The sequence below is a fragment of the Rhizoctonia solani genome, chromosome 15 (genome assembly GCF_016906535.1).
Source record: "Rhizoctonia solani chromosome 15, complete sequence".
NCBI classification, from domain to species: domain Eukaryota; kingdom Fungi; phylum Basidiomycota; class Agaricomycetes; order Cantharellales; family Ceratobasidiaceae; genus Rhizoctonia; species Rhizoctonia solani.
In genome coordinates this window covers 893,631-917,903 of record NC_057384.1, presented here as the reverse complement: position 1 = coordinate 917,903, position 24,273 = coordinate 893,631, and the positions used below count along the sequence as shown (strand labels likewise).

The 24,273-nt window shown below is 48.6% G+C and overlaps 8 protein-coding genes across 8 annotated transcripts; 3 read left to right on the top strand and 5 right to left on the bottom strand.

The window, feature by feature from the left end:
* Positions 1–628: 628 nt before the first annotated feature.
* Positions 629–3,321, top strand: RhiXN_12087 (Retrotransposable element Tf2 protein; the record flags this gene model as incomplete). Its single annotated transcript, XM_043331902.1, has 5 exons — positions 629–826; positions 875–1,585; positions 1,637–1,980; positions 2,008–2,041; positions 2,095–3,321. The coding sequence occupies 5 exons, from the start codon at positions 629–631 to the stop codon at positions 3,319–3,321; spliced, it is 2,514 nt and encodes an 837-aa protein (XP_043186663.1).
* A 21-nt stretch (positions 3,322–3,342) lies between these two features.
* RhiXN_12086 (uncharacterized protein) lies at positions 3,343–4,044 on the top strand (the record flags this gene model as incomplete). Its single annotated transcript, XM_043331901.1, has 1 exon — positions 3,343–4,044. One exon carries the CDS (start codon positions 3,343–3,345, stop codon positions 4,042–4,044), a length of 702 nt encoding a protein of 233 aa, XP_043186662.1.
* Positions 4,045–4,586: 542 nt separating this feature from the next.
* RhiXN_12085 (Retrotransposable element Tf2 protein) lies at positions 4,587–7,778 on the bottom strand (the record flags this gene model as incomplete). The annotated part of the gene is made up of 1 exon (XM_043331900.1): positions 4,587–7,778. One exon carries the CDS (start codon positions 7,776–7,778, stop codon positions 4,587–4,589), a length of 3,192 nt encoding a protein of 1,063 aa, XP_043186661.1.
* Positions 7,779–8,020: 242 nt separating this feature from the next.
* Positions 8,021–9,378, bottom strand: RhiXN_12084 (Retrotransposon-derived protein PEG10; the record flags this gene model as incomplete). The annotated part of the gene is made up of 2 exons (XM_043331899.1): positions 8,021–8,897; positions 8,927–9,378. The coding sequence occupies 2 exons, from the start codon at positions 9,376–9,378 to the stop codon at positions 8,021–8,023; spliced, it is 1,329 nt and encodes a 442-aa protein (XP_043186660.1).
* Positions 9,379–10,471: 1,093 nt separating this feature from the next.
* RhiXN_12083 (Retrotransposable element Tf2 protein) lies at positions 10,472–11,674 on the top strand (the record flags this gene model as incomplete). The annotated part of the gene is made up of 1 exon (XM_043331898.1): positions 10,472–11,674. One exon carries the CDS (start codon positions 10,472–10,474, stop codon positions 11,672–11,674), a length of 1,203 nt encoding a protein of 400 aa, XP_043186659.1.
* Positions 11,675–12,271: 597 nt separating this feature from the next.
* On the bottom strand, positions 12,272–17,521 carry RhiXN_12082 (Retrotransposable element Tf2 protein; the record flags this gene model as incomplete). Its single annotated transcript, XM_043331897.1, has 7 exons — positions 12,272–12,591; positions 12,667–12,967; positions 13,028–13,848; positions 14,383–15,608; positions 15,636–16,067; positions 16,151–16,230; positions 16,259–17,521. The coding sequence occupies 7 exons, from the start codon at positions 17,519–17,521 to the stop codon at positions 12,272–12,274; spliced, it is 4,443 nt and encodes a 1,480-aa protein (XP_043186658.1).
* A 1,650-nt stretch (positions 17,522–19,171) lies between these two features.
* On the bottom strand, positions 19,172–21,437 carry RhiXN_12081 (integrase core domain protein; the record flags this gene model as incomplete). The annotated part of the gene is made up of 2 exons (XM_043331896.1): positions 19,172–19,462; positions 20,550–21,437. 2 exons carry the CDS (start codon positions 21,435–21,437, stop codon positions 19,172–19,174), a joined length of 1,179 nt encoding a protein of 392 aa, XP_043186657.1.
* Positions 21,438–21,476: 39 nt separating this feature from the next.
* Positions 21,477–23,746, bottom strand: RhiXN_12080 (Transposase; the record flags this gene model as incomplete). Its single annotated transcript, XM_043331895.1, has 3 exons — positions 21,477–21,914; positions 22,829–23,044; positions 23,075–23,746. 3 exons carry the CDS (start codon positions 23,744–23,746, stop codon positions 21,477–21,479), a joined length of 1,326 nt encoding a protein of 441 aa, XP_043186656.1.
* Between the last annotated feature and the right edge of the window lie 527 nt (positions 23,747–24,273).

Genomic DNA, 24,273 nt, shown 5'->3' with positions numbered 1-24,273 from the left:
CATTGCCCTTACGGCCTTGGTCATTGTAGTTTAGTAGTTAGACGTCATAGGGTAGACCTTGTTGACTTAAGCGGCACCACCTGTATTCTCACACAGCCACAAGCACCCGCGCCCTTGACATCCTTACAGACGTCTAGGACACTAGGTAATTGACCTGAAGTTGGTTGCAAACCGTGCCTACCAGCACCCACCACACTTAGCCCAACAACAAGAAGGAACCCTGTACTAGCACAAGGGAAATACCGGAGATTGGGATCGCCTTTTGCTGTTAATAATCAAACCAGTGTTGTCCCCTCCTAGTACCAAATTGCTATAAGGCAGGAATTCCCTATTGCCCGCATACCCCGGTTGCCGCACCTTTTACCAGCGGACCTAGACAGCCAATACACCTGCTTGCAGAAATTGGGTTCTACATCACGCCCGCCCACGGCTGTGATTAGTAATTCCTACTGTTCAACGCTAGGTTGTTTGACGCAAGGTCTTAGCAATTGAGTAACAAAGCACTCATAAGTCCTGATATAGGCACCTACTAGTCCCCACCACACTCTCCACCATTACCTCCTGTACTCCCCCTTGTTCTTCTTCCCGGGCATCCACCCACGCTGGCCGGTCTTACCCCACACACCCAATGGCAACCTGTTCCCGGCCACCCTCTCGAGCCCGCTCCCCTGTCAATCAGGGACAGCTGGAACCCCTCTTTCCGCCAGCCTCCCCTGAGCTTGGCAAAATATCTCTCGAGCGGGTCATCCGCCTCCTCTGGGGACTCCAATCCCAGGTTGACCGCATCAAGCGGGCCCTCTCGGAACAAGCCAAAGTTAGCCGAGAGGTTTGAACCAATGTTGAGAACATCTTGCAAACGGTTGATACTGTCAAGGATGGGCTTGCCCAGCTCCAGCACACCCAGGGTCCCCACACCCCAGAAGAACAAAAACCCCCTGCGGTCAAGGAAACTCCCAGGGCTGCGCCCAAAGCCAAGCCTATTGGCAAGGCTCAACCCTTCCTTGGGGCCCCAGCCCCCATCATCTCCACAGGGGCTCCCCGGCGCAACCCCCTCTCATTATTCAACCCATACCCTTCCTCCTCCTTCCCTTTGGGACCGGCTCCAGCCCCCCAAGGACCTCCACCAGCGCCTATTGTCACCCCGGCGCAGCCTCCAGTCCCCTCCACTGTAAAGGTGGACCACCCAGATGCCTTCAAAGGCAAAATAGGGTCAGAGGCCAAACAATGGCTAACACGCATGTTGGCCTGGGTTTGCCTCAACCAGAGGCAGTTCCCCTTGGACCTGGAGGTCCTCAGCTTCCTTCTCATGAACATGGAGGAAGCGGCAGGGGCCTGGGCCCATCCCCACCTGGACCAACTAGGGTCCCATTGCACACTCATCCAAACCGTGGATGAGTTCAAGAACAAATTCCTGGCTGCTTTTGGCAACCCAGATGCAACCAGAGCAGCAGAGCGGAAAATCACTTCCCTCACTCAAACCAGCACTTGTGCTGAATATATTACTAAGTTCCGCACGCTGCAGATGGAACTCAACTGGAACAACGCCGCGCTCCGCGGCCAATTTGCGCAAGGACTTCACTGGGAGGTCCAAAGACAGATTGCCACGAGGGAAAGGCAACCCTGAACCCTGAGGGAGCTACAAGACGCTGCCCTCATCATTGACAACACCCTCTGCAAGGAGCAAGCCAGCCACCCACAACAGGGTAGTAAGCCTGGTAAAACTTCTTCCACCCCCAACCGGGGGGCAAGTACCGGCCAACAGGCCACAAAAACCGGTCCCCTCTCCTCCAATCCCAACTACGTCTTGGAAGAGGAACGCAACCACCGCCGCACAGAAGGTCTCTGTGTGAAATGCGGCAAAGCAGGGCATAAGTTTGCCAAATGCAGGACCGGCTGGAAGGCTACCCCCAGGGAGGATAAGGGGAAAGCCAAGGAAACCGCCAAGACTGGCAAAGACTCCAAGTACCAATTGGGAAAAGAGTAAGGGTACCTGCTGCCGCGCGCAAGGACCCCAAGGACTCTGGCTTACGTTTGGAATTCTGTAATATATCTAGTACCAATAGAATTGCACCCCTTTTCACAATTCCAATATAGCCAGAAAAACAAGTGGAATCATTAGAAGTCCTGATTGATTCAGGCGCCACATCATCCTTCCTACACCCCCGTACTGCGGAACTACTCCGCCTTCCACTCATTGATCTCCCTATACCCCGTATTGTCACTATGCTTGATGGGTTGAGCCCCCAGGCTGGCAAAATCTGGAAGAAGGCAGTCCTGACCTTCTCCCTTGATGGCAAGAAAATAACAGAGACCTTCCTTATATGTAATACCGGTTCTCATGCTGCTATTTTGGGATTGAAATGGTTGGAGGCCCACAACCCAGATATTGATTGGAATACGCGCACCCTTACCTTCCCTCACACAACCCCCAAACACGTGGCCATTGCTGAGGAAGAGGAAGCAGATAAGAACCCTCTTGAAGGAGTACCCTCTGAGTACCATCAATACGCCAAGGTATTTGGGGAAGAAGAATTCAACAAACTTCCTCCTCACTGGCATTATGACATTGGAATTGAACTCACAGAAGAAGGACCTTTGAATTTGCCCCTCTATAGCATGACTGACGCCAAATCTGCCACGCTCAAGGACTGGCTCAGGGACAAACTCAAGGCTGGGAAAATCCGTCCCAGTAAATCATCCATTAGTTCCCCCATCATGTTTGTACCCAAAAAGGATGGCTCCCGCCAATTGGTTGTTGACTACCGCTGCCTTAACAACCGGACCAAGAAGAATGTATGCCCGCTGCCCCGTCCTGATGATCTTATGGCCCAGCTCTGTGGTGCCAAAATCTTCACTAAACTAGATCTACGTTGGGGATATAACAACGTCCAGGTAAAAGAAGGCAACAAATGGAAAACGGCCTTCCGCACTAAGTACAGCCTATATGAGTCCCTAGTCATGACCTTTGGCTTAACCAACGCCCCCGCTGCCTTCCAACATTTCATGAACAAATTGTTTAAAGATCTGTTAGACGTTTGCGTCATCATTTACCTTGATGACATCCTGATCTACTCAAAGGATGACACAACTCACACGCAACATGTTCATGAAGTCCTGCAGCGGCTATTGGATAACCAACTGTTTTGTAAGGCATCAAAGTGTACATTCCACGTCACTTCTGTGGAATACCTGGGAATCATTGTCTTGGATAAGGGTTTTAGCCTGGATAAGCTCAAGATTCAGGCAGTACAAGAATGGCTGGTCCCCACAAAGGTTAAAGAAGTCCAATCATTCTTAGGGTTTGCCAACTTCCTCCGTTGATTTGTTGCCAACTTTAGCCACATGGCCAGGCCATTGCATAACCTGGTCAAGAAAGACACGCCCTGGGATTGGGGTAACAAAGAACAGGAAGCCTTCCAAGGACTAAAGGATGCAATCACCAACGCACCAGTTCTCTGTCATGCAGATCCAACAAAACCCTACTTCCTAGAAACAGATGCGTCAGGCGCAGCCTTAGGTTCCATACTCAGCCAACGTCAGGAAGACGGCCGCCTCCATCCGCTAGGTTTTCTATCTGAGTCATTCAAGGGTGCCAAGCAGAACTACAACACCCATGATAAGGAACTTTTGGCTATCATTTGCTCCTTCAAGTACTGGCGTATCTTCTTGGAAGGAACTGTTCACCCTGTCACCGTGTTCACCAATCACTGCAACCTGGAGTACTGGAAGGAGTCCCAAACGTTCAACTGTTGCCACGCTAGATGGCACTTGCTGTTAGCAGGTTATAACTTCCAAATTGTCTACCGCCCAGGAAAGCAATTGGGAAAGCCAGACGCCCTCTCACGCCGTTTGGACCATGCCAACATTCTGCCCGCCGCCCAGACCATGCTTCCTAATCCCATATTTGCCAACGTAGCCTTAGTTACACCAGAGAAGGAGCTGCAACAACAGATTGAGTCATCCCTAGATCAAGACAAGTCCCTGGAGGAAATCCTCCAATTCCTGCAGAACAAGTCCAAAGCGCCTTGTCCTAGACGTCTGTAAGGACGTCGAGGGCGCGGGCGCTTGTGGCCGTGTGACTAATACAGTGTACCGCTTAAGGCGGCGAGCTTCTACCCTACAACGTCTAACTACTAAACTACAATGACCACGCGCTGTAAGGCGGCGGCGAGCTACGTAAGTACAGTGAGGGCGACGCTTAAGGCGTGTAACTAGTAATTGCTGGCTGTAAGGCCTCGTACAATGTTTGGAGTGCAACAAGAGGTAATCGACCTGGGTGTTACCATGGTCGGTGTGCCTCCTTATATATTCCACAAGCTAGCTAATTACAAATGTACTAAATCAAATACTGTATCAAATAAGAACCCCGCTCCGCAGTTGGCCTTACTCATGCATACGTGTCACTGACGTGTCATGATGACGTCATAGGTGGAGGTGGCTACGTATGCTGATTAAGCGCGGAAGGGGACGTGGCTTGGCGCTTAGCGTATGATATAAGCGCCGAAGTCACGTGATTGAAAATCTAGTCCGTTCATCTTCGTTTAAATTCGAGAAAATGGGAATAAATTCCCTGGTATCGATTGTGTCTACGACACTGCCCCCCCTCTAAGGGCCTTGGCAGCGCCGAGGGCCTTCTTTTTCATCTCTTTTTCGTATTTTTCTAAAATTTTTTCGGCATTTTTTAAGTTTTCTCGGGGCTCCCATGTGTTTTCCTCGGACCCGTATCCCTTCCATTTGACTCGGAAGAACCATTTTCCATTCCTTTCTTCAGCATCGGTGATCCCTTCTACCTCGTATTCTTCTTCTCCGTCCACGGTGACAGGTGGGGGACAATTTTCAAAGGTACGTTTACTGTCCCTTTTGACTTTAGACAGAAGTCCTACATAGAAGACGTTGTGGATTCGCATAGTTGGGGGAAGTTCCAGGCGGTAAGCTCGGTCGGAGATTTTCTCAATTACTTTGAAGGGTCCCAAGCGTTGCTCCGTTAGTTTGGGACTCAGTGTTTTGAGGTTGACATTCTTGGCGTCTAGCCAAGCTTCTTCTCCAATTTCAAATTCCGCTGGGCTTCCCTCCTCTCCGGCTGTCATACGTTGTTTGGATTGCCGGAGTGCTGATTCCACTTCTTTCCACTGAGCTTCCATAGTTTGGGCAAGATCGTCTGCTTCAGGGACATCGGTTGGCACGTTTGATGGGGTTAAGGTAGGTTCCCAACCATAAAGGGCCTTGAAGGGGGTTTTGCCTGTGCTGCTGTGTACGGCATTATTGTATGCAAATTCCGCCATAGGGAGCCATTTGGTCCAGTCCCTTTGGTTAACTCCCGAGTAGGCCCTTAGGAAATGTTCGATGGAGGGGTTGACCCGCTCGGTTTGACCGTCGCTTTGTGGATGATAAGCCGACAAGAAGTGCGGGTCAATGCCTAGGCGTTTGTACAGTGCCTTAAGGAACTTGTTATTGAATACCCTTCCCCTATCTGAGACTGTCTTTTCCGGCATACCGTGCCGTTTCCATACGTGTTCCAAGAATAAGTCCGCTAGTTCGGGTGCCTTCAGCTTCTTGGAACATTTGACAAAAATCCCATACTTTGTGAAGCTGTCGACTATGACCAAGATAGAGTCATTGGTCCCGTCCTTGGGCAGGTCTACTATCATGTCGTAAGACACGTGTTGCCAGGGCCTAACGGGGAGTTCAAGCGGCTGCGGCGGGATGGAGGCGTACTTGGGTTTCCGGATCCGTTGGCAGGTTTCACATGAATCAACATGCCAATAGGTGTCAGCACGGATACCGGGCCAGTAATAGTTCCTGGACACTAATTCTAATGTCCGTTGTCTGCCTGGGTGGCCAGCTAGTGGGCTATCGTGGAATATGCGTAGTAGGTCTGTTCTCAGGGTTCCGACATCAGGGACCACGATTCGTCCTTGGTAAAAGAGTAGCCCGGCCTCCATCTCGTAATCCTTGAATGCTCGTTTGATGGATGGGGGTGCCCTGGACTTGTTCTGGAGGAATTGCAATATTTCTTCCAGGGATTCGTCTTGGTCTAGGCTGGCCTCAATTTGGCGCTGGAGTTCCTTCTCAGGTGTGACTAGCGCTACGTTGGCAAAGACAGGGTTGGGGAGCATGGTCTGGTTGGCAGGAGGTATATCGGCATGGTCTGAGCGGCGTGAAAGGGCGTCCGGCTTCCCGGATTGTTTCCCTGGACAATAGACTATTTGGAAATTGTACCCGGCAAGAAGTAAATGCCAACGTGCGTGACGCCGGTTGAATGTCCGGGACTCTTTCCAGTATTCCAAGTTGCGGTGATCCGTAAAGACAGTAATGGGGTGTGCAGTGCCTTCCAGGAATATACGCCAATACTCAAAGGAACGGATAATTGCCAGGAGCTCCTTATTGTGTGTGTCATAGTTCTGCTCAGCTCCCTTGAAGGATTCGGATAGGAAACCGAGCGGATGGAGGCGCCCATCTTCTTGGCGTTGGCTAAGTATAGAACCCAGGGCAGCACCAGACGCGTCTGTTTCGAGGAAGTAAGGCTTGGTAGGGTCTGCGTGGCATAACACGGGGGCGTTGGTGATGGCATCTTTTAGTCCTTGGAATGCTTCCTGTTCCTTTGTATCCCATTTCCAAGGCGTATCCTTTTTGACCAGGTTATGTAAGGGTCTAGCCGTGTGACTAAAGTTGGCAACAAATCGGCGCAAGAAATTAGCAAACCCTAGGAAAGATTGGACTTCCTTGACTTTGGTTGGCGTTGGCCATTCCTGGACTGCCTGGATTTTGAGCTTATCCAGGCTAAATCCCTTATCCAATACAATGATCCCTAGGTACTCCACCGAGGTAACGTGGAAGGTACGTTTGGAAGCCTTGCAGAACAACTGGTTTTCCATTAACCGGCGTAGGACCTCATGAACGTGCTGAGTGTGTGACGCGTCATCCTTGGAGTAGATTAGGATGTCATCAAGGTAAATGATGACGCATACATCAAGCAAGTCTTTGAACAGTTCGTTCATGAAATGTTGAAAGGCGGCGGGGGCATTGGTTAGACCAAACGTCATGACTAGGGATTCATACAATCCATACTTGGTGCGGAAGGCAGTTTTCCATTCGTCACCCTCCTTGACACGGACATTGTTGTAACCCCATCTTAGATCTAGCTTAGTGAAGACCTTGGCACCACGGAGCTGGGCCATGAGGTCATCTGGACGGGGTAACGGGTACACATTTTTCTTTGTCCTGTTGTTAAGGCGACGATAGTCGACAACCAAGCGACGGGAACCATCCTTCTTGGGAACAAACATCACAGGGGAACTGATAGAAGATTTGCTTGGGCGGATTTTCCCGGCTTTCAACTCGTCCCTGAGCCAGTCCTTGAGTGTGGCGGACTCGGCGTCTGTCATACTATAAAGGGGCGAATTGAGGGGGCCTTCTTTGGTAAGTTCAATCCCAATGTCATAGTGCCGGTGGGGAGGAAGCTTATTGAATTCTTCTTCCCCAAATACCTTGGCATATTGATGGTACTCGGGGGGTACTCCTTCAAGAGGATTCTTGTCCGCTTCTTCCTCTTTGGCAATGGCTACGTGTTCCGGGGGCGTGTGAGGGAATGAGAGGGTGCGCGTGTTCCAATCGATTTCGGGGTTGTGGTTCTCTAACCATTTAATTCCTAAGATGGCAGCGTGTGATCCGGTATTGCAAATCAGGAAGGTTTCCGTCATGCGTTTGCCATCAAATAGGAAGGTTAGGTGGGCCTTTTTCCAAATCTTTCCAGCCTGGGGGCTCGACCCATCGAGCATAGTAACAGTGCGTGGTTGTGGGAGGTCTATTAGTGGGAGGCGGAGTAGTTCCGCTGTACGGGGGTGTAGGAAGGATGAGGTAGCGCCTGAGTCTATCAGGACTTCTAAGTGTTCCGCTTGCTTCTCTGGTTTGATGGAAATAGTAAAAAGAGGAGAGATTCTATTGTGGCTATTCGATATGTTACATATTTCCGAGACAAAACCAGAGTCCTTGGGGTCCTTGCGCGCGGCAGCAGGTACCCTTAATCTTTTCCCGATTTGGGTCCAGATTCTTTGCCAATTTTGGCGGTTTCCTTGGCCTTCCCCTTATCCTCCTTGGGGGTGGCCTTCCATCCGGTCCTGCATTTGGCAAATTTATGCCCTGGTTTACCGCATTTGACACAGAGACCTTCTACGCAGCGGCGGTTGCGTTCTTCCTCCGAGACATAGTTGGGGTCGGAGGAGAGGGGACCGGTTTTGGTGGCCTGTTGGCCAGTACTCGCCCCCCGGTTGGGGGTGGTAGAAGATTTGCCAGACTTATTACCCTGCTGCGGGTGGCTGGCTCTCTCCTCGCGGAGGGCGTTGTCAATAATGAGGGCAGCGTCTTGCAGCTCCCTCAAGGTACGGGGTTGCCTCTCCCTCGTGGCAATTTGTTGGCGGACCTCCCAGTGAAGTCCTCGCGCGAATTGGCCGCGAAGTGCGGCGTCGTTCCAGTCGAGTTCCATTTGCAGCGTGCGGAACTTAGTGATATATTCAGCACATGTGCTGGTTTGGGTGAGGGAAGTGATTTTCCGCTCCGCTGCTCTGGTTGCATCTGGGTTGCCAAAGGCGGCCAGGAATTCGACTTTGAACTCATCCACGGTTTGGATGAGCGCGCGATGGGACCCTAGTTGGTCCAGGTGGGGATGGGCCCAGGCCCCGGCTGCGTCTTCCATGTTCATGAGGAGGAAGCTAAGGACCTCCAGGTCCAAGGGGAATTGCCTTTGGTTGAGGCGTACCCAGGCTAACATGCGTGTTAGCCATTGTTTGGCCTCCGAGCCAATTTTGCCTTTGAAGGCGTCTGGGTGGTCCACCTTTACAGTGGAGGGGGCTGGAGGTTGCGCCAAGGTGACGATAGGCGCTGGTGGAGGTCCTTGGGGGCTGTTGGAGCCGGTCCCGAAGGGAAGGACAATGAGGGATAGGGGTTGAATAATGATAGGGGGTCGCGCCTGGGGGCCCCTGTGGAGATGATGGGGGCTGGGGCCCCGAGGAAGGGTTGAGCCTTGCCAATAGGCTCGGCTTTGGGCGCGGCCCTGGGAGTTTCCTCGACCGCGGGAGGTTTTCGTTCTTCTGGGGTGTGGGGACCCCGGGATTGTTGGAGCTGGGCAAGCCCATCCTTGACAGTATCAACGGTTTGCGAGATGTTCTCAACGTTGGTTCGAACCTCTCGACTAACTTCAGCTTGTTCCGAGAGGGTCCGCTCGATGCGGTCAACTTGGGATTGGAGCCCCCAAAGGAGGCGGATGACCCGTTTGAGTGATACTTTGCCGAGCTCAGGGGAGGCTGGCGGAAGGAAGGGTCCCAACTCTCCCTGATCAATAGGGGAGCGGGCTCGAGAGGGTGGCCGGGAGCGGGTTGCCATGGGATGTGTTGGATATGACCGGCCAGCGTGGGTAGATGCCCGGGAAGAAGAACGAGGGGGAGTGCGGGAGGTAATGGTGGGAAGTGTGTGGGGAACTAGTGGGTGCCTATATCAGGACTTATGAGCGCTTTATCGTATGTATACGCTAAACCCTTGCCTCAACCGGCCTAGCGTTGGACAGTTCTTACCCTGATCAGCTGCCGTGGACGGGCGTGATGCGGGGCAGTGCTTCTGCAAGCGGGTGGATTGGCTGTCTAGGGTCGCTAACGAAGGGTGCGGTGACCGATGGTATGCGGACGATTAGAACCCGTTAGCCTTGTAGCAATTCGGTACTAGGTGGGGACGACGCTGGTTTGATTATTGACAGCGAAAGGCAATCCCGATCACCTGATTTCCCTCGTGCTAGTACTAGGGGCCTTCTCGTTGTTGAGCTGAGTGGGTGTGCTGGTAGGCACGGTTTGCAACCGACTTAAGGTCGATTACCTAGTGTCCTAGACGTCTGTAAGGACGTCGAGGGCGCGGGCGCTTGTGGCCGTGTGACTAATACAGTGTACCGCTTAAGGCGGCGAGCTTCTACCCTACAACGTCTAACTACTAAACTACAATGACCACGCGCTGTAAGGCGGCGGCGAGCTACGTAAGTACAGTGAGGGCGACGCTTAAGGCGTGTAACTAGTAATTGCTGGCTGTAAGGCCTCGTACAATGTTTGGAGTGCGACAAGAGGTAATCGACCTGGGTGTTACCATGGTCGGTGTGCCTCCTTATATATTCCACAAGCTAGCTAATTACAAATGTACTAAATCAAATACTGTATCAAATAAGAACCCCGCTCCGCAGTTGGCCTTACTCATGCATACGTGTCACTGACGTGTCATGATGACGTCATAGGTGGAGGTGGCTACGTATGCTGATTAAGCGCGGAAGGGGACGTGGCTCGGCGCTTAGCGTATGATATAAGCGCCGAAGTCACGTGATTGAAAATCTAGTCCGTTCATCTTCGTTTAAATTCGAGAAAATGGGAATAAATTCCCTGGTATCGATTGTGTCTACGACACGCCTCCTTCCATCAAACGCGCGTTTAAGGATTATGAAATGGAGGCTGGCCTACTCTTCTACCAAGGAAAGATTGTGGTCCCTGACGTTGGAACATTAAGGATGGATCTACTACGTATATTTCACAACAGCCCCTTGGCAGGACATCCGGGAAGACAGCACGCTCTAGAGCTAGTATCAAGGAACTACTACTGGCCCGGCATCCGCGCTGATACGTACTGGCATGTGGATTCCTGCAAAATATGCCAATGGATCAGGAAACCTAAATATGCGTCTATTCCCCCTCAGCCTCTTGAAGTCCCTGTTAGACCCTGGCAGCATGTGTCTTACAACATGATAGTAGATCTACCAAAGGATGGAAGCAACAACTCAATCCTGGTAATTGTCAACAGCTTCACAAAGTACAGGATATTTGTAAAATGCTCCAAAAAACTCAAGGCACCCAAGTTAGCAGAACTATTCCTGGAAAACGTATGGAAGCGCCATGGCATGCCGGAAAAAACCATATCCAACAGAGGAAGAGTCTTCAACAACAAGTTCTTAAGGGCCCTGTATAAACGCCTTGGCATTGACCCACACTTCTCTTCCGCCTATCACCCCCAGAGCAACGGACAAATGGAACGCGTCAATCCCTCCATCAAACACTTCCTCAGGGCTTACTCAGGGGTAAACCAAAGGGACTGGACCAGATGGCTCCCAATGGCAGAGTTTGCGTACAACAATGCCGTACATAGCAGCATGGGCAAGACCCCTTTCAAGGCCTTGTATGGATGGGAGCCTACCTTAACCCCTTTGAACGTACCAACAGACGTGCCAGAAGCAGACAATCTGGCCCAGACAATGGAGGCTCAGTGGAAGGAAGTGGAGTTGGCACTCTGGCAATCTAAACAACAAATGATGGCCGGGGAAAGTGGAAGCCCAACAGAGTTTGAGATTGGAGAAGAGGCTTGGCTAGACGCCAAGAATGTCAACCTCAAAACCTTGAGCCCCAAGCTAACGGAACAACGCCTGGGGCCATTCAAGGTTATTGAGAAAATCTCCGACCGGGCTTACCGCCTAGAACTCCCCCCAACAATGCAGATCCACAACGTGTTCTATGTAGGACTCCTATCTAAGGTCAAAAGGGATGAGAAGCGCGCCTTTGAGAATTGCCCTCCACCAGTCACTGTGGACAGAGAAGAAGAATACAAGGTGGAAGGGATCACCAATGCTGAAGAAAGGAATGGAAAGTGGTTTTTCTGAGTCAAATGGAAGGGGTACGGATCCAAGGAAAACACGTGGGAACCCCAAGAAAACTTAAAAAATGCCAAAAAAATCTTACAAAAATACGAAAAAGACATGAAAAAGAAGGCCCTCGGCGCTGCCAAGGCCCTTAGAGGGGGGGCAGTGTCGTAGACATAGCCAATACCAGGGAATTTATTCCCATTTTCTCGAATTTAAACGAAGGCAAACAGACAACATTTTCGATCACGTGACTTCGGCGCTTATATCATACGCTAAGCGCCAAGCCACGTCCCCATCCACGCTTACCTCAGCATACGTAGCCACCTCCACCTGATGACATCACTATGACACGTCAGTGACACGTATACATGAGTAAGGCCAACTGCGGATTGGGGTTCTTATTTGATACGGTATTGCATATAGTTGTATTTGTAATTAGGTAGCTCTGTAATATATAAGGAGGCCAACCAACCATGGTAACACCCAGGTCAATTACCTCTTGTCACATCCCCACTTGTATGAGGCCTTACAGCCAGATTACTTAGCATTACATACACGCCTTAAGCGTTGACACCACCTTACATACGTAGCTAGCCATTGCCCTTACGGCCTTGGTCATTGTAGTTTAGTAGTTAGACGTTGTAGGGTAGCCCTTGTTGCCTTAAGCGGCACCACCTGTATTCTCACACGGCCACAAGCACCCGCGCCCTCAACGTCCTTACAGACGTCTAGGACATAACCCTTCCATTTGACCTGGAAGAACCATTTCCCGTTTCTCTCCTCAGCATCTGTTATACCTTTGACCTCATATTCCTCTTCTCCGTCCACAGTAACTGGTGGTGGGTGGTTTTCAAAGGCGTGTTTCTTGTCCCTCTTGACTTTAGACAGTAGTCCCACATAGAAGATGTTGTGGATTTTCATGAATGGCGGGAGTTCTAGATGGTACACTCAATCAGAGATTTTCTCAATTATTTTGAAGGGGCCTAGGCATAGCTTGGTTAACTTTGGACTCAGGGTCTTTAGTTTCACATTTTTGGCATCTAGCCAGGCCTCTTCTCTGATTTTGAATTCCAGTGGTTCTCCTGATTCCCTGGCTACCATGCGTGTCTTGGATTGCCGGAGTGCAGCCTTGATCTCTTGCCATTGCACTTCCATTTGTGTGGCCATATCATCTGCTTCTGGGACATCTGTTGGAATGTTACTTGGGGTGAGGGAAGGTTCCCATCCATATAGTGCCTTGAACAGGGATCTGCCAGTGCTGCTATGTACTGCGTTATTATAGGCAAATTCTGCCATAGGTAACCATTTGACCTAGTCCTTCTGATTAATTCCCAAGTAAGCCTGTAAGAAATGTTTGACTGTGGGGTTTACTTGTTCTGTCTGGCCATTGCTTTGAGGGTGGTAAGCCAAAGAGAAGTGGGGATCTATTCCTAGGCGCTGGTACAATGCCTTAAGGAATTTGTTGTTGAAGACCCTTCCACAATCTGAGACTGTTTTCTCAGGCATGCCATAGCATTTCCACACGTGCTGTAGGAATAAGTCTGCCAGTGCCGGTGCTTTGAGCTTCTTGGAACATTCCACCAAGATGACGTACTTGGTAAAGCTGTCCACAATGACTAGAATGGAGTTGTTGTTACTGTCTTTAGGCAAGTCTACAATCATGTCATAAGATATGTGTTGCCAGGGCCTGGTGGGAAGTTCAAGGGGTTGAGGAGGTATCAAAGAGTACTTTGGCCTCTGGATCCATTGGCAAGGTTTGCAAGAGTCCACATGCCAATATGTGTCAGCGTGGATGCCTGGCCAGTAGTAGACATGTGATATTAATTCCAGGGTCTGTTGCCTTCCAGGATGTCCTGCCAAAGGGCTGTCATGGTAAATGCGCAGTAGGTCTGTTTGTAAGGTCCTGACATCTGGAACCACAATCCTTCCTTGGTAGAACAGTAACCCTGCTTCCATCTCATAGTCTTTGAATGCGTGCTTTATGGATGGGGGTGCTTTGGATTCATTCTGGAGGAATTGTAGGATCTCCTCCAGGGACTTGTCTTGGTCCAGAGATAACTCAATCTGGTGCTGCAGCTCTTTTTCTGGTGTGACTAGGGCAATGTTGGCAAATACAGGGTCTGGTAGCATGGACTGGGGTTCTGGTGGAATGTTGGTGTGGTCTGATTGTTGGGAAAGTGCATTGGGTTTCCCTGACTTGTCATGAGCCACACCCCTATTGTGCCCTCTATTCACATACCAGGGCACTCATGGTACACACTACGGCCACCGGAAACACGCATATACTCGCACTTATGCACTCAGAACCCCCAGGTTCCCACATATAAGAGACTTATGGTTGACATGGCTGGACTTAGTGATATTCTCTAAGTCCAGGTCACATGACCTCCCCCCCTCCAGTCCTTTATCAAATACTATACTAAACTACTACAGATTTGAGGTGGGGGGGATGACATAATCTCTTCTATAATAATATAATATTCAGACCTTGCCCACAGGCATTAACATTGGCCCGCAGCTAGGGGGGCAGGGGGAGTGCAACGTCCCCCAGCAACTTATATTTTTAATATATCACTGTGCATCATATATACTATATATATCTTTGACAGTGGATATATATGGTAATAACCCCTCTAGATATGGGTTATGACATGACTGCTTGCTGGGCCTGTACACAATTTGGAAATTATATCCAGCTAATAACAGATGCCATCTAGCATGGCAACAGTTGAACATTTGGGATTCCTTCCAGTACTCCAGGTTGCAATGGTTGGTGAATATGGTAATGGGATGCAGAGTTCCTTCTAGGAATATTTGCCAATACTCAAACAATCTAATGATGGCCAGGAGTTCCTTGTCATGGGTGTTGTAATTCTGTTTGGCTCCCTTGAATGACTCTGATAGGAAACCCAGGGGATGTAAGTGTCCATCCTCCTGTTGTTGGCTAAGGATGGACCCAAGGGCTGCGCTAGATGCATCTGTTTCCAGGAAATAAGGCTTTGATGGGTCGGCATGACAGAGGACCAGGGCGTTTGTGATGGCATCTTTCAGTCCCTGGAAGGCCTCTTGTTCTCTAGAGTCCCATTTCCAAAGTGTATCCTTCTTGACCAGGTTATGTAGTGGCCTGGCCATGTGGCTGAAATTGGCAACAAAACAGTGCAAGAAGTTGGCAAACCCTAGGAGTGATTGAACCTCCTTTACCTTAGTGGGCCTTGGCCATTCCTGTACTGCCTGGATTTTGAGTTTATCCAGACTGAACCCTTTATCCAAGACAATGATTCCCAAATATTCCACCAATGTGACATGGAAGGTGCATTTAGAGGCCTTACAGAACAGTTGATTCTCCATTAGCCGTTTCAGGACTTTGTGTACATGTTGTGTGTGGGATGCATCATCCTTTGAGTAGATTAGGATATCATCAAGGTAAATGATGATGCATACATCCAATAGATCTTTAAACAACTTGTTCATGAAGTGTTGAAAGGCGGCAGGGGCATTTGTTAAACCAAAAGTCATAACCAGGGATTTGTAGAGGCCATACTTGGTGCAGAATGCCGTTTTCCATTCATTGCCTTCCTTAACATGGACGTTATTGTATCCCCATCTTAGGTCTAACTTGGTGAAGATCTTGGTGCCACAGAGCTGGGCCATGAGGTCATCTGGACAAGGTAAGGGGTAGACATTTTTCTTTGTCTGGTTGTTTAGGCAACAGTAGTCTACAACCAAGCAACGGGAACCATCCTTCTTAGGTACAAACATTACAGGAGAGCTGATAGAAGACTTGCTTGGGTGGATTTTTCCTGCTTTGAGTTTGTCCCTGAGCCAATGCTTGAGTGTGGCGGATTCAGTGTTGGTCATGCTGTATAGGGGCAAATAAAGAGGTCCTTCTTCCATAAGCTCTATCCCAATATTGTAATGCCAGTGTGGTGGAAGCTTGTTGAGTTCTTCCTCTCTGAATACCTTGGCATATCAATGGTACTTGGAGGGTACTCCTTCAAGGGGGTTTTTGTTGGCTTCCTCTTCTTTGGCAATGGCTACTTGTTCCAGTGGCATGTGAGGGAAGGTTAGGGTACAGGAGTTCCAATCAATTTCTGGGTTGTGGGCGTCTAACCATTTCAAACCTAGGATAGCTGAGTGATTTCTGGTGTTACAGATGAGGAATGTTTCCGTCATCTTTTTGCCATCATAGGTGAAGGACAGTGATGCCTTCTTCCAGATTTTGCCAGCCTGGGGGCTTGACCCATCAAGCATAGTGACAGTGCATGGTTTAGGGAGATCAATGAGTGGGAGGCAGAGTAACTCCACAGTGCAGGGATGAAGGAATGAGGATGTGGCACCTGAATCTATCAGGACTTCTAATGGTTCTGCTTGTTTCTCTGGCTTAATGGAAATTGTAAACAGAGGGGAGATTCTATTGTTACTATTTGATATATTACAAATTTTGATAAGCCCAGAGTCCTTGGGGTCCTTGCGCGTGGCAGCAGGTACCCTTACTCTTTTCCCAATTGGTACTTGGAGTCTTTGCCCAATTTGGTGGTTTCCTTGGCTTTCCCTTTATCCTCCTTAGGGGTAGCCTTCCAGCTGGTTCTACACTTGGCAAACCTGTGACTGGCCTTGCCTCATTTCACGCAGAGGCCTTCTGTGCGGCGGCAATTGTGTTCTTCCTCCAAGATGTAATTGGGATTGGAGGAAAGGGAACTGGTTTTTGTGGCCTGTTGGCTGGTGCTTGCCCCCTGGTTGGGGGGTGGTTGAGGTTTTGCCAGGCTTATTACCCTGCTGCGGGTGGCTGGCTTGCTCCTCACAAAGGGCATTGTCAATGATGAGGGCAGCGTCTTGCAGCTCCCTCAGAGTACGGGGTTGCCTCTCTCTCATGGCAATTTGTCTTTGGACCTCCCAGTGAAGTCCACGTGCAAATTGGCCGCAGAGTGCAGCATTGTTCCAATCAAGTTCCATTTGCAGCATGCGGAACTTAGTAATATATTTGGCACAAGTGCTGGTCTGGGTGAGGGAAGTGATCTTCTGCTCCGCTGCTTGGGTAGCATCTGGGTTGCCAAAGGTGGCCAGGAACTCAATTTTGAATTCATCCACAGTTTGGATGAGTGCACAGTGGGACCCTGATTGGTCCAGGTGGGGGTGAGCCCAGGCTCTGCCAGCCTCTGTCATATTCATGAGGAGGAAAGAGAGGACCTCCAAGTCTGTTGGGAATTGCCTTTGGTTAAGGCGTACCCAGGCCAACATACAGGTGAGCCATTGCTTGGCCTCCAAGCCAATTTTGCCTTTGAAGGCATTGGGGTGATCCACTTTTACAGTGGAGGGGGCTGGAGGCTGCGCCAGGGTGATGACAGGCGCCAGGGTGATGACAGGTGCTGGTGGAGGTCCTTGGGTGGCTGGAGCTGGTCCCAAAGGGAAGGAAGAGGAGGGGTAAGGGTTGAACAGGGTAAGGGGGTTGCACCTAGGGGCCCCTGTAGAGATGATAGGGGCTGGGGCCCCAAGGAAGGGTTGAGCCTTGCCAATAGGCTTGGCTTTGGGCGTGGCCCAGGGAGTTTCCTCAACTGCAGGGGGTTTTTGATCTTCTGGGGTGTGGGGACCCTGGGGGAGTTGGAGCTGGGCAGGCCCATCCTTGACAACATTGACCACTTGGGAGATGTTCTCAATGTTGGTGCAAACCTCTTGATTAATTTCACTTTGTTCCAAGAGGGTCTGCTCAAGGCAGTTGATTTGGGATTGTAATCCCCACAGGAGGCAGATGACCTGCTCAAGAGAGACTTTGCCAAGCTCAGGGGAGGCTGGCAGAAGTAGGGATTCCAGCTGTCCTTGATTGACAGGGGAGCAGGCTTGAGAGGGCGGCCTGGAGCGGGTTGCCATTGGATGTGCAGGAATGAGTGTCCAGCGTGGGCGGTTGCTTGGGATGAAGATCAAGGGGGAGTGCGGGAGGTAATGGTAATGGTGTAAGGGGGTAGGTGCCTATATCAGGACTTATGAGCACTTTATTACTTGATTGCTAAGACCTTGCGTCAAACAACCTAGCGTTGAACAGTAGGAGTTACTAATCACAGCCATGGGCAGGCGTGATGTAGAACCCAATCTCTGCAAGTGGGTGTATTGGCTGTCTAGGTCTGCTGGTAAAAGGTGTGGCAACCAGGGTATGCAGGCAATAGGGACTGTCTGCCTTATAGCAATTTGGTACTAGGAGGGGATGATGCTGGTTTGATTATTGACAGCAAAAGGCAATCCCAATCTCCGGTATTTCCCTTGTGCTAGTACAGGAGTCCTTCTTCTTGTTGGGTTAGGTGTGGGTGGTGCTGGTAGGCACAGTTTGCAACCAACTTAAGGTCAATTACCTAGTGTCCTAGATGTCTGTAAGGACATCAAGGGTGCAGGCGCTTGTGGCTGTGTGACTAATACAAATATACCACTTAAGGCGGCAAGGTTCTACCCAACAATGTCTAGCTACAAAACTACAATGACCAAGGCCTTAAAGGCAATGGCTAGCTACATATGTACAGTGGAGTTGATGCTTAAGGTGTTGTAAATACTTAGTGTTCTGGCTGTAAGGCCTTGTACAATTGTGGGATGCAACAAGAGGTAATTGACCTGGGTGTTACCATGGTTGGTTGGCCTCCTTATATATTCTACAGTTTGGCTAATTACTAATACATGATATCAAATACCTAATCCAATAAGAACCCCGTTCTGCAGTTGGTCTTATTCATGCATACATGTCACTGACATGTCATAATGATGTCATAGGTGGAGGTGGCTACATATGCTGACTAAGCACAGATGGGGATGTGGCTTGGCGCTTAGAGTATGATATAAGTGCCAAGGTCACGTGATTGAAAATGTTGTCTGTTTAATTTTGTTTAAAATTGAGAAAATTGGAATAAATTCTGTGGTATTGATTGTGTCTACAACAGAACCCTGCTCCACAGTTGGCCTTACTCATGCATATGTGTCACTGATGTGTCATGATGATGTCATAGGTGGAGGTGGCTACATATGCTGATTAAGCGCAGATGAGGACGTGGCTTGGCGCTTAGTGTGTGATGTAAGCGCCAAAGTCATGTGGTTGAAAATGTAGTCTGATCTACTTTGTTTAAATTCAAGAAAATGGGAATAAATTCCCTGGTATCAAGTGTGTCTACAACACTGCCCCCCCTCAAAAGGCCTTCTTTTTCATTTCTTTTTTGTATTTTTCTAAAAAAAACTTTTGGCATTTTTTAAGTTTTCCCAAGGTTCCCATGTGTTTTCTTCAGACCAATATCCCTTCCATTTAACTCTGAAGTACCATTTCCCATTGCATTCTCCTGTGTCTGTGATCCCTTCTATTTTGTATTCTTCCTTGCCGTCAATGATAACAGGCAGTGGTCTCTTCTGGAAGTTCTGGTTTTTATCCCTTTTGACTTTGGACAATAGTCCCACATAGAAGACATTATGTACTTGCATAGATGGTGGTAGTTCCAAGTGGTAAGCACAATCAGAGATTTTCTCAATAACCTTAAATGGCCCTACTTGTTATTTGGTAAGTTTGGGGCTTAATGTTTTGAGTTTAAGGTTTTTGGCATCTAGCCAGACTTCTTCTCCAACCTTGAATTCCAATGGATCCCCTTCCTTGCTGGCTACCATCCTTGACTTGGATTGCTGGAGTGCAGATTTGATTTCCCTCCACTGAGCTTCCATTTGAGATGCCAGTTCATCTGCTTCTGGGACATCTGTGGGAACATTACTTGGGGTCAGAGTGGGTTCCCACCCATGCAGGGCTTTGAAGGGGGTTGTCATGACCCAAGAGGCATGAACACAGATACCCTATTATTCTATTATCTTTTTATCTAAAATTTACGAATTATATGGACCAGGGGATGTTCCCAACATGACCACAGGCCATGCAGGACTCCTGTCCTAGACGTCTGTAAGGATGTCAAGGAGGTGGGTGCTTGCGGCCAGATGTATCTAAGTGTAAACCGCTTAAGGCGGTGTGCAAGTCACCTATGACAACAACCAGCTATACTACGGTAACCAAGGCCGTAAGGGCAATGGCAATCTATGTAAGTACAACAGAGAGGCTGCTTAAGGTGGTGTAGACAATGTAAACTAAGTGGTTACTGGGCAGTAAGGCCCTTGTACAAAGTGGGGATGCAACAAGAGGTAATTGACCTGGGTGTTTACCGTGGTTGGTTGGCCTCCTTATATATTCCTGAGTATCTACTAATTACAAATACAATATATCAAATATGTAGTCCAATAAGAACCCCGCTCTGCAGTTGGCCTTACTCATGCATACATGTCACTGACGTGTCATGGTGATGTCATAGATGGAGGTGGCTATGTATGCTGATTAATCATGGATGGGGACATGGCTTGGCGCTTAGCATGTGGTATAAGTGCCAAAGTCATGTGATTGAAAATGTTGTCCAATTGTCTTTGTTTAAATTTGAGAAAATGGGGATAAATTCCCTGGGTATAAGTGTGTCTACAACAACTCCCCTGGCAGAGCAATCAACATGGAATGTGAATGGTCCCTTTATTTAGCCTGTTAGCTTTGTCCTCTGGTTACTTAGTTACCATATGTCCTTAGTTGCATTGTTCTATTGTTCTCTTAGTTACCCATACCTTTGTAGTATGTCTTCCATTGTTCTCTTTTGTACCTTACAGTTCCCTTGTTCTGTATGATGTATATAATGAAGGGAGAGTTCTGGCATTCAGACCAGAACTTGACCTCCTGTCAATCTACTGACTACCCTCCCCACTCTCCTGCTCTACTCTAAGGGGTCTTGTGCCATATTTGGCAAGTAAAATCTCTCTCTAAGATGTTGGTTGCAGTCTTCTGCTTATCCCCAAAGCCAGCACTGCCTCTTTAGGCATATATCCCATTCTTTGTTGGTCAGACTCTGACAGGGGTTTTGCTGGTTGCACTGTGTACTGCATTGTTGTATGCAAATTCCACCATTGGGAGCCATTTTGCCCAGTCTTTCTGGTTGATGCCCAAATACGCCCTCAGGAAATGTTTGACAGATGGGTTTACATGTTCTGTTTGCCCATTGCTTTGGGGGTGATAAGCAGATGAGTAATGGGGGTCTATTCCTAGGCGTGGGTACAAGGCCTTCAGGAATTTGTTATTGAATACTTGTCTGCAGTCCAATACTGTTTTTTCAGGCATTCCATATTTCTTCCATACATGTCTCAGGAATAGATTGGCTAGTTCCAGGGCCTTAAGTTTCTTGGAACATTCTACCAGAATTATGTACTTGGTAAAGCTATCCACTATGACTAGTATGGAATTGCTATTACCATCCTTGGGTAAGTCAACAATCATGTTGTAAGAGATGTGTTGCCATGGCCTAGTAGGTAATTCAAGGGGCTGTGGTGGAATGGAGGCGTATCTAGGCTTGCAGATGCGTTGACAGATCTTGCAGGAATCTACATGCCAATAGGTGTTGGCCCTGATACCTGGCCAATAGTAGTTTTGTGTCACCAGTTCTAGGGTACATTGTCTCCCTGGGTGACTGGCCAGGGGGCTGTTGTGGAATATACAGAGTAGATCTGTTTGGAAGGTTCCTATGTCCAGTACCACAATCCTTCCCTGGTAGAACAACAATCCAGCTTCCATTTGGTAATCCTTAAATGCCCATTTGATGGATGGCAGGGCTTTGGATTTGTTTTGCAGGAACTTGAGGATCTCCTCCAGGGACTTGTCCTGGTCCAGGCTGGACTCTGTGCAGCATTGTAACTCTTTCTTGGGTAGGGCTAGTGCAACGTTGGCAAAGACAGGGTTGGGTAGCATGGTTTGGTTGGCAGGTGGAACATTGGCATGATTGGATTGTCAGGACAGTGCATCTGGTTTACTGGATTGTTTGCTGGGGTGGTATACAATTTGTAAATTATACCCAGCAAGCAGTAGGTGCCATTGTGTGTGGTGGCAATTAAAGGTGTGGGACTCCTTCCAGTACTCAAGGTTCTGGTGGTTGGTGAAGACAGTGATTGGATGTGCTGTCCCTTCTAGGAATATATGCCAGTACTCAAATGAACGCATGATTGCAAGTAGTTCTTTGTCATGCATGTCATAATTCTGTTTGGCTCCCTTGAAAGATTCTGACAGGAACCCTAAGGGGTGTAGGCAGCCATCCTCCTGATGTTGGCTTAGAATAGATCCTAAGGCAGCACCAGATGCATCTGCCTCAAGGAAATAGGGCTTTGTAGGGTTGGCATGGCACAGGACGGGGACATTGGTGAGAGCATCCTTCAGCCCCTGGAAGGCCTCCTATTCCTTAGTGTCCCATTTCCAGGGAGTATCCTTTTTGACCAGGTTGTTGTCATAACCCATATCTGGATGGGTTATTACCATATATACCCACTGTCAAAGATATATATAGTATATATGATGCACAGTGATATATTAATAATATAAGTTGCTGGGAGATGTTGCACTCCCCCTGCCCCCCTAGCCATGGGCCAATGTTAAGGGAGCCTGCAGGCAAGGTCTGAATAATATATTATTATAGAAGAGAATATGTCATCCCCCCCCCACCTCAAATCCGTAGTAGTTTAGTATAGTATTTGATAAAGGACTGGAGGGGGGAGGACCCCCAATTATTGTGGAGGAGGCATCATCCAGTTCCCGGACATTGGCGCTTATTTTCAGCCAATCAGATCACAGGATTCCAGGATTCTTGATGCTGATTGGCTGAAAATAAGCGCCAATGTCCAGAAACTGGATGATGCCTCCTCCACAATAATTGGGGGTCCTGAGGGGGGGAGGTCATGTGACCTGGACTTAGAGAATATCACTAAGTCCAGCCATGTTGACCATAAGTCTCTGACAGTGCTGTTCAAAACTGTTCACAGCATTGGAACTTTTGTACTGTTTCAGTTGTTACTCAATCAATTGTCACATGATAAATTTGAAGTTAATCTGGCAAACCTGGTAGTATCTTCTCTGTTTAACACAATTTATCTTATTCAGTTTAAATGAGATTTGATGAAGATACATTCAGAACAATGGAACAATATCTGTGAACAGTTTTGAACAATGGACTACAGGATATACAAGTCAAGCAAATATCAATACTTGGTGGGGCCACCTCTGGCTTTGATCCAAGCCTGAATCCTCCTAGGCATACCCTCTATCAAATCCTGGCACTTCTGGGCACTACATTTGTCCTAAATCTCCTGCACCCTCTCCCATGATTCCAACATCCCACTTGCAGGGGTTTCATAGCTATAAAGTTCCCTCTTGACTTGATCCCAAAGGTTTTCAATTGGATTGAGGTCTGGGGAGTTAGCAGGCCACTCAAAGACCTCTAAGCCATTCTCTTGGAACCAGTCCTTTACAACATGGGCCTTGTGGGAGCTTGCATTGTCTTGCTTAAATATGACCTTCTCCATGTCCAACTGTCCTGGACACAGTCACATGACCAGTACAAGTGGTTGCATGCTGGCCCAAGCCAAAATTTGGGGGGTAGCAGTGAGAGACCCATCTATCTTGCACATAAGACCAGAGCCTTCCCATCCCATGCATGCCCTAATCATGATATGGCCTCCTCCATGCTTGTGGTGTTTTGATGATCTGGTGGGGCTGAGGTGCCTAGCCAACCCTTTATAGGCATAGTGGTGCCCATCTGACCCAAATCTGTTGAACTTGGTCTCATTTGACCATTGGATCCTCTTCCAGTCATCAATTGTCCAGTGCTGGTGTGCCATAGCAAATTCATAGCATGCCTTGATATGTTCCTTTGTCATAGCTGGCTTTTTGGGCTTGACAAAAGGTACCACACCAGCTTTCTGCACTGCCCAATGCACATTAAGGCTTGAGACAGGGACCCCATTTGTGCTAGAGATCTCTTGAGCAACTAGGCATGGGGTTGTGGGGGCAGGGCCAGTCAACAAGTGGGTGGCATGGCAAATATTGGTTGGTGAGAGCTTAGAAGGGTGGCCACCAGAGTGCTTGGGGAGCTCAGGAAAGTGCATTGCCCTTATCCTGCTAATCATTCCAGTACTGACACCAGTTTGAGAGTGAATTTCTGAGTAGTGAAGGCCTTTTTTGAACTTATCAACAACATTCTGGACATCAGAGGGAGGCAAAGCTTTAGGCATGGTAGGCAGAGGACAGCAAAGGGTTGAGGCAGACTCAGAGCAATCAGGAGAGATTGAATAACCTGCCAGTAGAGTATGACATCATTGAATGACATCATATGACATCACAGCTGATGTCACCATGAAATCATTGGGGGGCTAGACCCCATTGTTCAAAACTGTTCACAGACATACCCTGATAATTCTGTTTGTTACTGAGTCAATTCTCAACCATATCAGACCAAACAATGTACACCACATAGGAGAGGTGATAGTGCTTGTCTGAGTAAAATTTCAAACTGGTCTGCACACTAGTGGTGAAATAATGGCTTGTTCATGAAGAAAACAGCATATCTGTGAACAGTTTTGAACAGCACAGTATATACACAGAAAACAGTATTTACAAATACAAGGCAGTGGGGGAGAAAGAAGAAAGGAAGTGTGCTGCAAACTGCGCAGAAGCATGGAACTGTGGTAAGTGCCCTTGGCACAGCATCTTGGCAAGGTAAGTGCCAAGATCACATGATTGAAAAACAAAAGGTATCAAG